At 39.7% G+C, this 12,035-nt stretch overlaps 1 protein-coding gene across 8 annotated transcripts in view; it reads right to left on the bottom strand.

Moving 5' to 3' along the window:
- Positions 1-1,129: 1,129 nt before the first annotated feature.
- vav2 (vav 2 guanine nucleotide exchange factor) overlaps positions 1,130-12,035 on the bottom strand; it is a 179,853-nt gene continuing 168,947 nt past the window's right edge. For 6 of the 8 annotated variants that reach the window (XM_044333364.1, XM_044333366.1, XM_044333361.1 and 3 more), the window contains 11 exons: positions 11,321-11,334; positions 11,124-11,142; positions 10,174-10,301; positions 8,030-8,101; positions 7,866-7,927; positions 7,429-7,545; positions 6,957-7,044; positions 6,717-6,840; positions 4,567-4,656; positions 3,923-4,077; positions 1,130-2,524 (listed from right to left, as the gene is read on the bottom strand). In XM_044333364.1, coding sequence (XP_044189299.1) covers positions 2,477-2,524; positions 3,923-4,077; positions 4,567-4,656; positions 6,717-6,840; positions 6,957-7,044; positions 7,429-7,545; positions 7,866-7,927; positions 8,030-8,101; positions 10,174-10,301; positions 11,124-11,142; positions 11,321-11,334 — 917 coding nt within the window. In that variant the 3' untranslated portion in view covers positions 1,130-2,476. The remainder of the gene's footprint in view (positions 2,525-3,922; positions 4,078-4,566; positions 4,657-6,716; positions 6,841-6,956; positions 7,045-7,428; positions 7,546-7,865; positions 7,928-8,029; positions 8,102-10,173; positions 10,302-11,123; positions 11,143-11,320; positions 11,335-12,035) is intronic. The other 2 variants (XM_044333368.1, XM_044333369.1) reach the window with 1 other exon arrangement.

Raw genomic sequence — 12,035 nt, 5'->3', positions numbered from 1 at the left:
TATGACAGTAAGACTTTATTCTAGAAGTTCTTATTCTCATCTTTACCTACAAACTGAAATTAACTGTTTTCTGGATTTTGGGAGGGTTTTTTTTATTTGTAATGAAACATTCAAAAGTCAAAATTCAAAACGATTCAAGCTCAATTTAAACCAAAAGAGAAATATTTATTTCATGATAGACCTCATTTGGAAATACTCAACCATTCAAAAAAAGTGTACACGATTAAGTACATATTTTTTCGAGGATGTACTGACAGGAGTTGAAATATCAATAGCCACATGCAATGGGTTTTTGTCCACTACATAAACGACTATACCCCTCCCCACCCCCCCCCACCCCCCCCAAACCCTCCCCCTCCTCACTCGACAAGACAACATGGAGGCCTACTGCGTGTCCTCCTTACACAGTGGTAGGACTTTGTGTTTTTCGGGGCGGTCTGCCTTTGCAATAACACACATCACAGACAGTCAAAAGTTTAGAAACTAAACATATCAGCATCTTCTGCTCCATCAGTCTTTGTGAACCAGCCAGAGCTGATGTGCTCAGTGTTTGCACTTTACTTCTCAGTGGGGTGTTTGAACACTTGAAGTTCAAATTGTGTTGATAACTGACTTACTTTTTGACCCATTTGCAGCAAGTAGACAGTCCTCATTTTATAAAAAACAGCTACTTTACATAATTTCCATTTTTTGGTAAAGCATGTTTTATTTTTTCTTCTGTAAAATTTTCAAACGTCTGAAGAGACAATCGAGTGTGAGATATAAATCAATACTGAACTGTGTTGGTGGAATATAAAAAAGGTTAAAGGTACTGTAAGGCCAGAGAACAGAAATAGTACTGTATATCAAATTTAATGTAAACATTCTGAATTACCCTTTTAAAAGAAAGCTGAGCTAACACGGTCAATAAATATCTTAATAATTAGAATTAGAAAATTGTCTGGTACATTTATGCTAAAAAAAAAAAAACAGATGAAAGCTGTACGCCAACACACTTTGTATTTATGGCACTAGAAAATCACTGGAAGTAAATGGAAACACTCAGCACTGCACCCCTAGAAAATCACAAAATGATTAAGGGCTCCTCTCATGGATTCATGTTAGTTAGCACACAAAGTATTCCTTCAGATTAAAAAAATCTTCAGACACTTTAATTTTCACCAGTCTGCACAGCACCAAAATGGATTTCACGCATGAAAAATGATTAACATTAAGGAGAAAAACAAAAACAGAAAAAAAAATCCTGTCACCTGATCATCTGTAAAAATAAGGCAAGGTACAAAAAAAAAAAATCATACAGTAACAATCGATCCATGCAGACATTAAAACATGGCTGAATTTGGCTTCAAACAATAAAAAAAATTGTTGGTCCAGTTCTCAAAACTTAATCTTGATTGTGTGCAAAAAAAAGAAAAGGAAAGTCAAACAATAAAACAATGAACACCAAGATTTAAAAGTGTGAAGTGGTTGTCGAGTGGAATGTCTTGATGTTTCCCTTTCGCATCCAAGCTAATTGCACCCATAGACTCGTGATGTCAAGACTGATGTGAACTGTGTACTTGATTGTTGTTGGCTATAAAAACCCTCCGTTTCTCACAATCTGTCTCTGTGAGTCCAGTTGGGATGAGTTAAATGCTTCAACATCTTGCGAGCCGATCTCACTGTGTTGTCAAAGTGCATTTCCCCTTCTTTAGCGACGTCCTCCAGATGTGGACGAACGGTCTTTTCGGGGATGGCAATGTTCTTTACTGGCTGATGTTGAGGTTCAGTAAGCAACGACCATTCTTCAAAGGCACCGTACTGTACATTGGTGTGTGTGTGTGTTTGTGTGTGTTTGTGTGGGCCACACATGGGCACATGCATACATGAGAAGTAAAACCAGTCAACAAAGTCGATTCCCTCCGCTGGTGTCAGCCCACAAGGCATCACCATGACAACTAAGGCAAAATCTCTCGACATGAAAACTGAGCATCTGTCTTTTTTTTTTTTCCTCCTTAATTTAGTTTATCTCGTCTGATTCTTTGCTAAAATCAACTTTCCCACAATAATCATTAGTAATGATAATAATCTCTATTCAATAAATTATCTATACTGTACAATTATTTCACCTCGCATAGACCTGCAACAAAGGGGAGCCTTCTCAAAGTAAAGCTATCCACAGTCACTTTCTGCTGTGTTCAGTAAAGCCTCTGCAGAGCACACAGAGGCTGGCACACAGCAACAGTTTTTTTTTTTTCTTCTTTCCTGTACAGAAATTAAACAGGACATCCTGCAAAAAAATACAAACAAAAGCAAAGCTGATGCATAATTGAAGAAAGAGCAACGCTTGCTGGAAAAAATGACTATCTGGGCAAAAACAACAACAAAAAAGTTTTTTTTTTTTTTTTTCCTGGAGAGTGTGAGTGATTTTCTCTGAGAACAGTAGATAGAAGATGGTTCCTGATTTAAAGGGAGCCAGGTCGGCAACATCCAAGCTTTACTGTACTCCTTCTTCATCCACATAGGTCGAGGGAAACCATCCAATCTGAAACACACAACAGTAATTATCAGAGACGTCAACTCTTATATATTAGCAAATATAAACAAGAGATGTTGACCAAGCTTCCAGTAAAACATCTTTTTTTTACATCCAGCTTGACATTTGGTAACTTCACTGTTTGTGCATGAATACATTAGACTAAGGCCACTCAGAATAGTGGGCTCTGATTGGCCGGAGGATGTGCATCATTTACAGATAACTGCACAGCTCAGATGGAGCAGCCTCATCCTTGTTCTAAAAAAAATACTTGAAGGCTACTCCAAGCACTACTTCAGCTGTTGCTAGGCAACGACTTTTCCTACTTGTTGGGGTAGTAAAGTGAGTCCAGAACTAACAGTCGAAGCTCAAGTAATCAAAGAGCCAAATGTAAAAGAACCCCATTTACACCTGGTGGGATCTGCATACGATATGTGGATAATGACGTCTGATCATGGGCCTTTGCATTTATGTCTGATATTAATAAGATGTTTTAAAAAAATGTTTTTTTCACCACATTGTGATTGGATCCAAATGTGCAAATTAGGGAGGACGATCGAATGGACATCAAGGGAAGTGATGCTGCTCTACAGTATGGGTGCCTCTTATTTTTACTCTGCAAGGGAGGGACTCCTCTGTAGCTCGACTGTGGGTGACTTTTCGACTGTAGGTGATTTTTTCTAATAATGTGGCCAGACTGTACAGCATTTCCACCTGCCTGGGATCCGAGCCATCCAGACCACTCCCTGAAGTGGTCCAGTTAATCTGATAACATTCTGATTGTAATGTATTTAGAGCAGGCACTTAGGTGGTTTGATCTGACAATTGATAAGACCTGGTCTCCATGTGACAAAGGTGACACTACCAAGTCAAAACCTCACTTCCATCGAGGTAACATGCTATTATAATGCAGCCACAATTGGGCAGCTACAGTATCTAAAAAGCCAGAGTACAGCCCAGTTCAGCTATGCAACAGTTAAGTGGATTCCCTCACTCTGGCTCAATAGCAACACATTAACACCAATTTATGACCTAATAGAGAACATCTCTTGAATAAAAAGCTGACATCACATCCAGTTTTACTGCCCACCTATTAAACTGGCACATTTCCCAGCAGCCAGGCTTTTACTTTTAAACTACCTTCTTTAGGAGTGCTTTTAATATTAATGGTTTAATTGTTTAATTCAGGCACTCCGGTGCCTCCGGAGGCACGTGGTTTAGCCTTATGCACATCCCTAACCTCATGAAGCAACGGCAAGATCTGTTTATAATTGTAAATCAAACTGTACAAATCTACAAAGATTACTGTACCAAACATTTTTCTATGTGTGTTTTTCAGTCTGGGTCTGTTACTACCCCGATCAGTTTTACTCTCCATGAGTGAACAGACTGTCAGGGTTTACTCACTCGTCCATTGGCCTCTCCTTTCCACCAGCCCTGGTCTCCCCCGATCTTGCTGTAGATTTTGACAATGTCTCCTTCTCGCAGTGACAGCTCTCTCATGTCTCGCGCTGCAAAGTTATACCTGGCCACTGCTGTACTGACCACCCGAGGAGTAAACACTGTGAAAATGGGAACAATGGGAGCTCAGTCCATTCATAACAAAGTAACAGTTCATTTCACAGACAACTTTATATGTTACACTATCGTTTGAGTTATTAAACACTAGTATTGGTGATGAATAATCATATCTATGCATGAGGGAGGTGGCTGAGAGGGGAAAGGTCATATTGGACATAGTGGTAATAATTAATTGTGAAGATGGAGCAGAAGAAAGATGGCCAGTTTAGTGTTCAGCATGACACAATATAGTCACACAATGACAAATGAGCATGATGGGAAAGGACAAGTTCTTTCATCATGGGAGGAAATTGGTTTTCTTTTCTTGATTTAATGAGGGAATGTCATCCTGGGAAGAACTGAAATGCTCTCATTAAAGAAAAGAGCGCCACAGAGAAGAAGTAATGAGGTTGAGCGCGCAGAGGCTTATTATGAAATTAGAGGCGACGGGGTGCAGGAAGACAATAGCAGCAAGAAAAGTAAGAGAGTACCTGACCAAAAGGGAGCTGAGCTCTGAGAAGAGGAGAAGTTGAGGCCCTGCGGACTGAGGAAGGAGAAGTTGTAGGAGGCGCAGGTGGCTGCTGAGAGGAGGAGAGAGAGAGAGAGAAAGAGAGAAGAGGAAATAAAGCTGGAAATTGTTTTGAGGAGCATGCATGCAGAGCTGAAGCCAGAGAAGCAGAGAATAAAAAAAAAAGAAACAAGTGCATTGAAGTTCTGTCTGTCTCTTGAAAAGTGGGCTCTGTTCTCATTATTTTTAATCTTCACTATTTTGGTGTCATGATGTGTCTCAAAACAAGAATTTGTTATTAACAGAACTACAATTATTTTTGGATTGTAAACAAGGTCATTGTGGGAACTGTCAGTTTATGCAGTGATGTAAAAGCATGAAGAGACCACATAATAGTGCAGAAAGCACTGCTTTTAAAGAGAAGAGAGGAGCTGATGTGATTGGCCATGATTGTTATCAGCTCCTAACAAGCTCACTGATACTATACTGTGTGATCATAGATGCTTCCTAATCATAACAGATCCTTTCTAATCCCACCACTGTTTCCATGTGTATCCCTGGGTACGACGCAGCTGCAGCCACAACGATACCAAAAGCGTGAACATATTCAGAGAGAGAGCAAGAGCACATCATCATCAGCAAATACTCAATTGTCTCCATCTATTTCCAAATTCATCCAAAACAGGAGGGAAATGATCTTGCTGTAGTGGCCAACTGGGTCTTACTGTAGAGTGAATAAAGGCAGGCCAATGCAGGACAGAAGCCAGTGCAGAGCCACAGCCAGTATTCATACAGTCTAATGGACAGAGAGGGCAGCCAATTCAGACAGCCAGTCCACAGGCCTCTGAGTTAGCTGACAAACTCTTCCTCTTTGTCCTTCTCTCTTTATCTATTTCTCACTGCTTGTCTCCTTTTCTGCCCCCTTCCCTTCTGGCCTCTCTCCATTCCTCTCTGGATGAGTCAGGAGAGTCACTGGCCTGGGGAGGAACAGAGAGCAAGTGAAGACAAAGAGTGGGAGTCATTCTGCCTCATTTATTTTACCCTCCCTTGCTACATCCGCAGCCAAGATTGCAAGGGATCACATTTGTAAGCTGGACCTACACATTATAACGTCTCTTCAGACTCAAATTAGTAATGTCATGATCATTCATAAAGGCAGGCAGCTATATAAGTTGACATACAATGTGCTGTCAGTTTGGACCAAAATATCCATCCATTTGTCCTCTAGCTCTTCCTGGTTGACTGTGAGGCATTCCCAGGCCAGATTGGACATGTAATTTCTCCAGCATGTCCTGGGTCTGCCCCTTGGTCTCCTCTCTGGACCACCTAGTATATCGCCACAGGGAGATATCCAAGTGCTGAAACACTCCTTTTAACTGACCCCTCTCAACATGAAGGAGTAGCAGTTCTACTCTCTTGTCCAAATGTCTGAGCCACTCTGCATAGAAAACTAATTTTGGCCACACGCCACCTCTTTGATCTCATTCCATTGGTCAGTGCCCAAAGCTCTTGACCATCGGTCATTTTTCAGGAAAACAAGAGTGAGTCCTAAACCCTTTGGGAAAATTTGACTTTGGGAAAAAGCTACGGGGCTAAGAGGAGAGCTTGTCAGGCTTGCCAAGGACATGGCCGTGCTGCTTTGTGGGTCATCAGGTGCAGGTTACCAATTAAGCCAAAACTGAAAATGACCTGAACACAGTGCATAGTTCACTTCATCTGACATCTTGCCTTCTGTAGGTGCTCTATAAAAATCTAATTATCTCTACTCTGGCCAGACAAGTGTTAGTCACTTCAAATCTCCACTGTAAGTCCACATATTTGCATAAATTATTCTCATTAAGCCTTACCCTAGTAAGGCCTATAGGTTTGTTCATTAAGCAACACAAACAACACCTCAAAACTCAGCACAGAACAGGTTATTATAGTAAGCAAATCTGTTGCTCATGAAATGTTGCATCATCAAACTTTGCTTTCAACAAATTGCATCAGGTAACAAGAAAGCACAGATATTGCAGCAGCAAAGTATTTACTGTGGTCAAGCTGTGTGTTGGTATTGGCTGATATTTAACCCCAGACTAAAAGTCATCTCATCACTGTGTGTGTGTGGCTCAGGATGACCTGTAGAAAGCTTACCTGGTGAACGTGTACTGGCCCGTGTTAGCGAGCGTTCTCTCGACTTGTAGGGATATCGCAATGTGGTATCTAACAACTTGAAGCTTTCTTTGAGTGAATGGGACTGATAGTACTCCACCAGCTCCTGTTAAATAGAAGCAGAGAAATTGTGAGTACTTGAATGTCTTTTTCTGCTTTCACACTGACATGACCCAAAGTGCTGTGGGTATGTTTGTGTGGGCGGTGGTACTTTTGACTTACCAAAAGACTCTCAAACTTCTTGGCCTCAGTGATGTGAATCCAGCTGTCTTTTTCAATGACTTTGATGTGTTTCACTTCATCATTGAATCTGTAAAACCATCCAAACCAAATCAGATGTTTTGTTGTATACTGAGAAGTCTTGTAGATCAAAATGAAGTCATTCTTATTGGTCTAAATTTTGTTCTCGACAGAATCTTTGCAACTGTCTTAGAGACTTGAAGACAATACATCACTGTATGACAGCTCCAGTAAGAACTACATTATTTGTCTTTGGGATGCATTCTCTTAGAGGAAATGCACACAAAAAAACAGGATTTAAAAAAAAAAGCAATTACTGAATGGTAATTAGCCGGAGCTAAAAGAAGCAGGGAAAAAGCTGACTGGGTCGTCCCATGAGAATGTTTATTCCCCAAAGAGTGGTGGATAAAAATCTTCCCTCGAGATTTTTTGCTGTAAAATGTGAAAAACTCACTTGATGCTGATGGCGAAGCGCTCTGCCTCAGCTGTCCTCTCTCTGATAAGGTAGGTCCCACTGCTGTGGGATTTTAAAAGGTTGTCGGCCTGCTGGCGCTCCATGTTCCCTGCAAACCTACAGAGAAGCAGAGAATAAACGTTGTGACCTCCAAATGCAAAGTTATATAATCAAATGACATGGTAAAGGCTTTAAAAATCCTTGACATCAAACAACTGTGTAGTAATTAATCTTTTGATAGCGGTCGTGTCCGGGGTCAGTTTGTTTTAATTTGAAGTAATGCATGAAGTTAACAGTACAGACTGTTAACATTAATGGATCTGAAGTAATTAAAGAACAGCGACCTCAGGGTAATAGTAGTATATAGTGAACAGAGCCTTAAAAGTGTGAGGATGACCTAATTTAAAATCACAACCTTCAAAAGTAAAGGATCTTACCAAGGATATCCATAGTAGTCTGCTTCCCTTGAGGACTGCCGGCTGGATAATGACTGGAAGGGCTGTCACAAATAACACACACTACATATTAAAGAACCTGAAATCAAACACATTGTAATGATTCACTACCTACTGTAGGGTATGTATGTATATGAATGACTTACCTTTGGGTCCAAACAAGGTTTTACACATGAACTGGGGAAGAAGCCACTCTTTTGTGTTTGTATCAGCTTTCCCTGGAAGATAAAGGAAGGACAGACTTTCAAACCCAGAGGCAACTCATAAAGTAATGCTTTACATAAGGCAAATAAATGCATTAGAACTTTGAAAAACACAATGAAAAAGGAAATAAAAGCAGTTGTTAATTAAAGTACCAGATAAGAAATATAGTAGTTTACGTGCAGTAATAATCACATACTGGCTTTAACTTAATATACAATACATACATCATACATCACATTACACACTGATGCTAGGTGTTGCACCGGCAATGAAATGAACACATCTGTCAGATAAGTTGAACTTAACAGAAATGCCTGCTAGCTAAAGCAATCTATTTTTAAGCTCAGCACATCCATTGACATTGCATGAAGAGATTAAAATGTCATGTTGTAGAGGGATAACCTAATACACTAAGTGTAAATTAATGGCTTCAGAGAGTTGCCCTGAGTCACTCTGAGAAAAGCTAGCCTGTAGCCTGGTACAAGAAGCTGAAAGTGTATGAGAGGCAGTGATTCAGCAGGAATGTCAAAAGTGCCCGGAGAGAAGAGTGTATAAGTAGAGCTCCTGTCATCCAGTCTAATTCACTTTAGAAGATCCTCCAGGTCTGCAGGTACAGTTTGACTAAAAGAGGATTAATACCTTTGCTAATGATAGATAAAAGTCTGCAACGTGCTCTAAGGAATAGAAGAGGGATTGCCTTCATAGCGTCCGTGAATCTGAGAATCAGCAAGGAATTTGACTTTGGTTCAACAGGAAAACAACTTTATTCTATCCTATTATATCATACACAAAAGATTCACTGTGTGGAGCATCCTGGTGGTCTAATGGTCTATGACCTGTAACACATAACCACAACATCCCCGGTTCAAATCTGGTCAGAAAACTTTGTTGCATGTTATTCTCGCCTCTCACCCCATGTTTCCTGTCTGTCAACAAAGTAAAAATCCCTAAAACAGTGGTAGGCAAATAGCAGCCTGTGGGCAAAATCCAGGGCCCTCTAGCAAAAATATTTGGCCCTCTGATAAAAGCAACAGAGGTTTTGACAAACCTTTTACATACTTTTTTCACAAATCAACTGTAGATAACAGAATAAACACAAGGCTTGTGTACACTGCATGAACAGTGCATGGTGCTGAAATTAAATGTAATAAACCTGAAATTAAATGTTATGTGTGAAATGTAACACTGTTTTAATATCACAACTTTAGCCTATGCAACCATAACAGATTTGTTCTCCACAAATAAAAATAGGTGGCTGTCAAACATAAATGGTGTGTTGATACCATTTTTTCCCCCTAAGGCAACAACAACAGTACTTTCAACCATAAATTAATCAGGCCCTGTTTATCATGAGTGCATACCAATAACATATGTCTCTAGTGCAACACAGAACATATATGCACATATGAGTCATTTTTAAAACTCTGTTAGTTCTGAAGCAAGATCCTAGAAAAACCTGAGTATTGTGATGGATGAATGCAGGTTATGAGACCTGACTTGGTGAACCAGCTCCTTACCTGGATCTGACACTACTTGTCTTTGGTATGTCAGAGGTAACAATAACAGGTAAAGGACAGGATCACTCTTGTAACTCTCAGACAGAGTCAAAGTCGTTTCATAAAGTTTTCAAAAGGCATCTAAATAATTAAGAACTACGAACTTATAAAATGGAAAACATTGCCAGGTATCTACAATATACCAGGTTTGATATAATGTATGTATGATTTCACATCTTGAGAAATACTTGCCGAAATAATACCAAGGATAAATTCTTTCATTTAAATTGGCAGGCAGTATTTGGAGTTTTGTTTTGGCTCTGAACTACAGCACATTGGATTAGACATGAATCAATGACTACAAGGTTGAGGCGCTGACTCTGCTTTAATTCGAGGGTGATTATATCCACATCAGATGGAGAGCTGTAAATCTTCTCATACAAAACAAAGGGCTTTCTCTGCTCACCCAATATGAAACAAGTACTTAATGTTCTGGAGTACATTGAGCCAACATCAACTGTCTAAATAATGACATCACACTATGTGTCAAAGTGGTATGTGATTTTCAGATTGAAGTGATGTTGCTGTACCTCCCACCACGTGGTGTCAGGATCTCCCTTTAGCAGCTCGATAAAATCTCCTGTTTGAAAACATAGAGGCGTCTTCCCTGGAGGTGCCGGTGTGCCGTGGTAGTTCCTCACTGCTGCCATCTTGGGACCTGAAAACAGTGTTTGCAGTGAGTATTGACAGAGCTAAGTGGGAGAAACAAGTTGCATATTTTGTAGCTCTACCAGGCAAGGAGAGTTCACTTTTCTTGTCAGTACCAATAAATCATGTGATGTGTTGTCAATGTATTTTCTTGGGCAGTCTGGGGTGGTTTTATGCTATTGTATACCAAGGGATAAAAGAGCCAAAGATCTCAGAGTACTGCTCACTGTAGTTTGGATTTCCCTCTCCAGTTTCACATGTAACACAGTGATTTAGGCTGATAAAGCAGGACTGTTTTTGCATAGAAATCTTGCCCTCTAAGTGATGCAGTGGTCTTAGACATACACTGTACAACCACAATATCCTGAAGTAAAATCTGGACCAGGATCTTTGTTGCATTGTATCCCTTTTCCATGTCTTCTTTGAAGTATCTTATCAGGCAAACATGCACAAAAAAATACAAAGCCAGACTTCTAAAGAGCGACATGGTGTGCAATGTCAAACTGCATCTCATTCTCTCCAGACTGATCCCTGTCTATTGATTATTTCAAGATACTGTGGACAAATAATGATATCCCTTCATTATTCCAAAGGTCTTCTAGTTTTCAAATTTCAAATAATGTTTTGTATATCCATATACATCTATACATTGCCACCCACTCTTGATGATTGATAATGTTGTTGTGGCTCATAAGTAGTGGTCCTATCCACTAGATGGCAGTAGAGAGCTTTGCAGCAGATGCATCTATAGCAAACTTGTGAGAAGACAGCTGACCGAATATCCAGCTTTATCTGTTCTCTATCATGTTTAGGTGACAGGAAGTGCTCTTACCTGATGACATTCCAGGCTCCTATAAAAGAGGAGCAAATACATGATCATCAATACAATTACCAAACAAACATCTTATTTGTATCATTTAATCTTTTATAAAGAAAAAAAAACATTTTTATGTGGGAAATTGGAAATGAGAGGATGCAATAATGATGATAATACTGTTTAATTATGTTGACTGATGTATGTCTACTCACCAAGTCATGAGGATCTGAAACAAAAGGCAAAAGATATGGAGACAGTCAGAGAGGATTCAAACAATGGATGTAAAGCAACCACAGATAAAGCAGAAGTTACCAAACTATACAGCATGGTAACAAGCAAGCTGGCCCCTTTACTTCTTGCCACTCCCAATCAGTCCCATTTTTGTTACCTGTTCTGTTCAGTCTAAATTCACTTTTTTTCAGGTTGACTAAAGTATTTCAGTGTTCTTAACCTAAGGAACCATGGGAAGTGGTCAAAACAGGCTTATGATTTTCTGAATTCATGTTGAGTACATCAGTATTTCCCACACAGGCTATCAGGACCCCCTCAGTGGGATTTATGTGATTGCTGGTAAGATGATTAACATGATCAGAGAGAAGAAAAAAGCAAAACAACTATCTATGCTAAAGAAAATGTCATTTACTTTTATAGACATTAACTCTTTGCCATTTTTTCTTGTGAATGATTGGATCATTTTAAGTTGTCATAACCCATAGACATATGGAACCTGTCATGAGGGGTAACAAGCAGGCACTGCTTCATTTTAAGGGGTTAAAAGCCAAAAAAGGTTAAGAATAACTCATCATGGCCCTATCTGTTGAAAAGGCTGCAGTGTATGAAATGATTGTCAGGGCCCTTACAGTAGTTATGGTTTCTCTCTTTGGTACTAAACCCAGCAACACCATAAAACAGTCCTGTGATCCCACA

This window comes from Thunnus albacares, chromosome 18 (genome assembly GCF_914725855.1).
Source record: "Thunnus albacares chromosome 18, fThuAlb1.1, whole genome shotgun sequence".
Lineage (NCBI taxonomy): Eukaryota > Metazoa > Chordata > Actinopteri > Scombriformes > Scombridae > Thunnus > Thunnus albacares.
The sequence above is the reverse complement of the archived record's forward strand: the minus strand, read 5'-3'. Positions and strand labels throughout refer to the sequence as shown.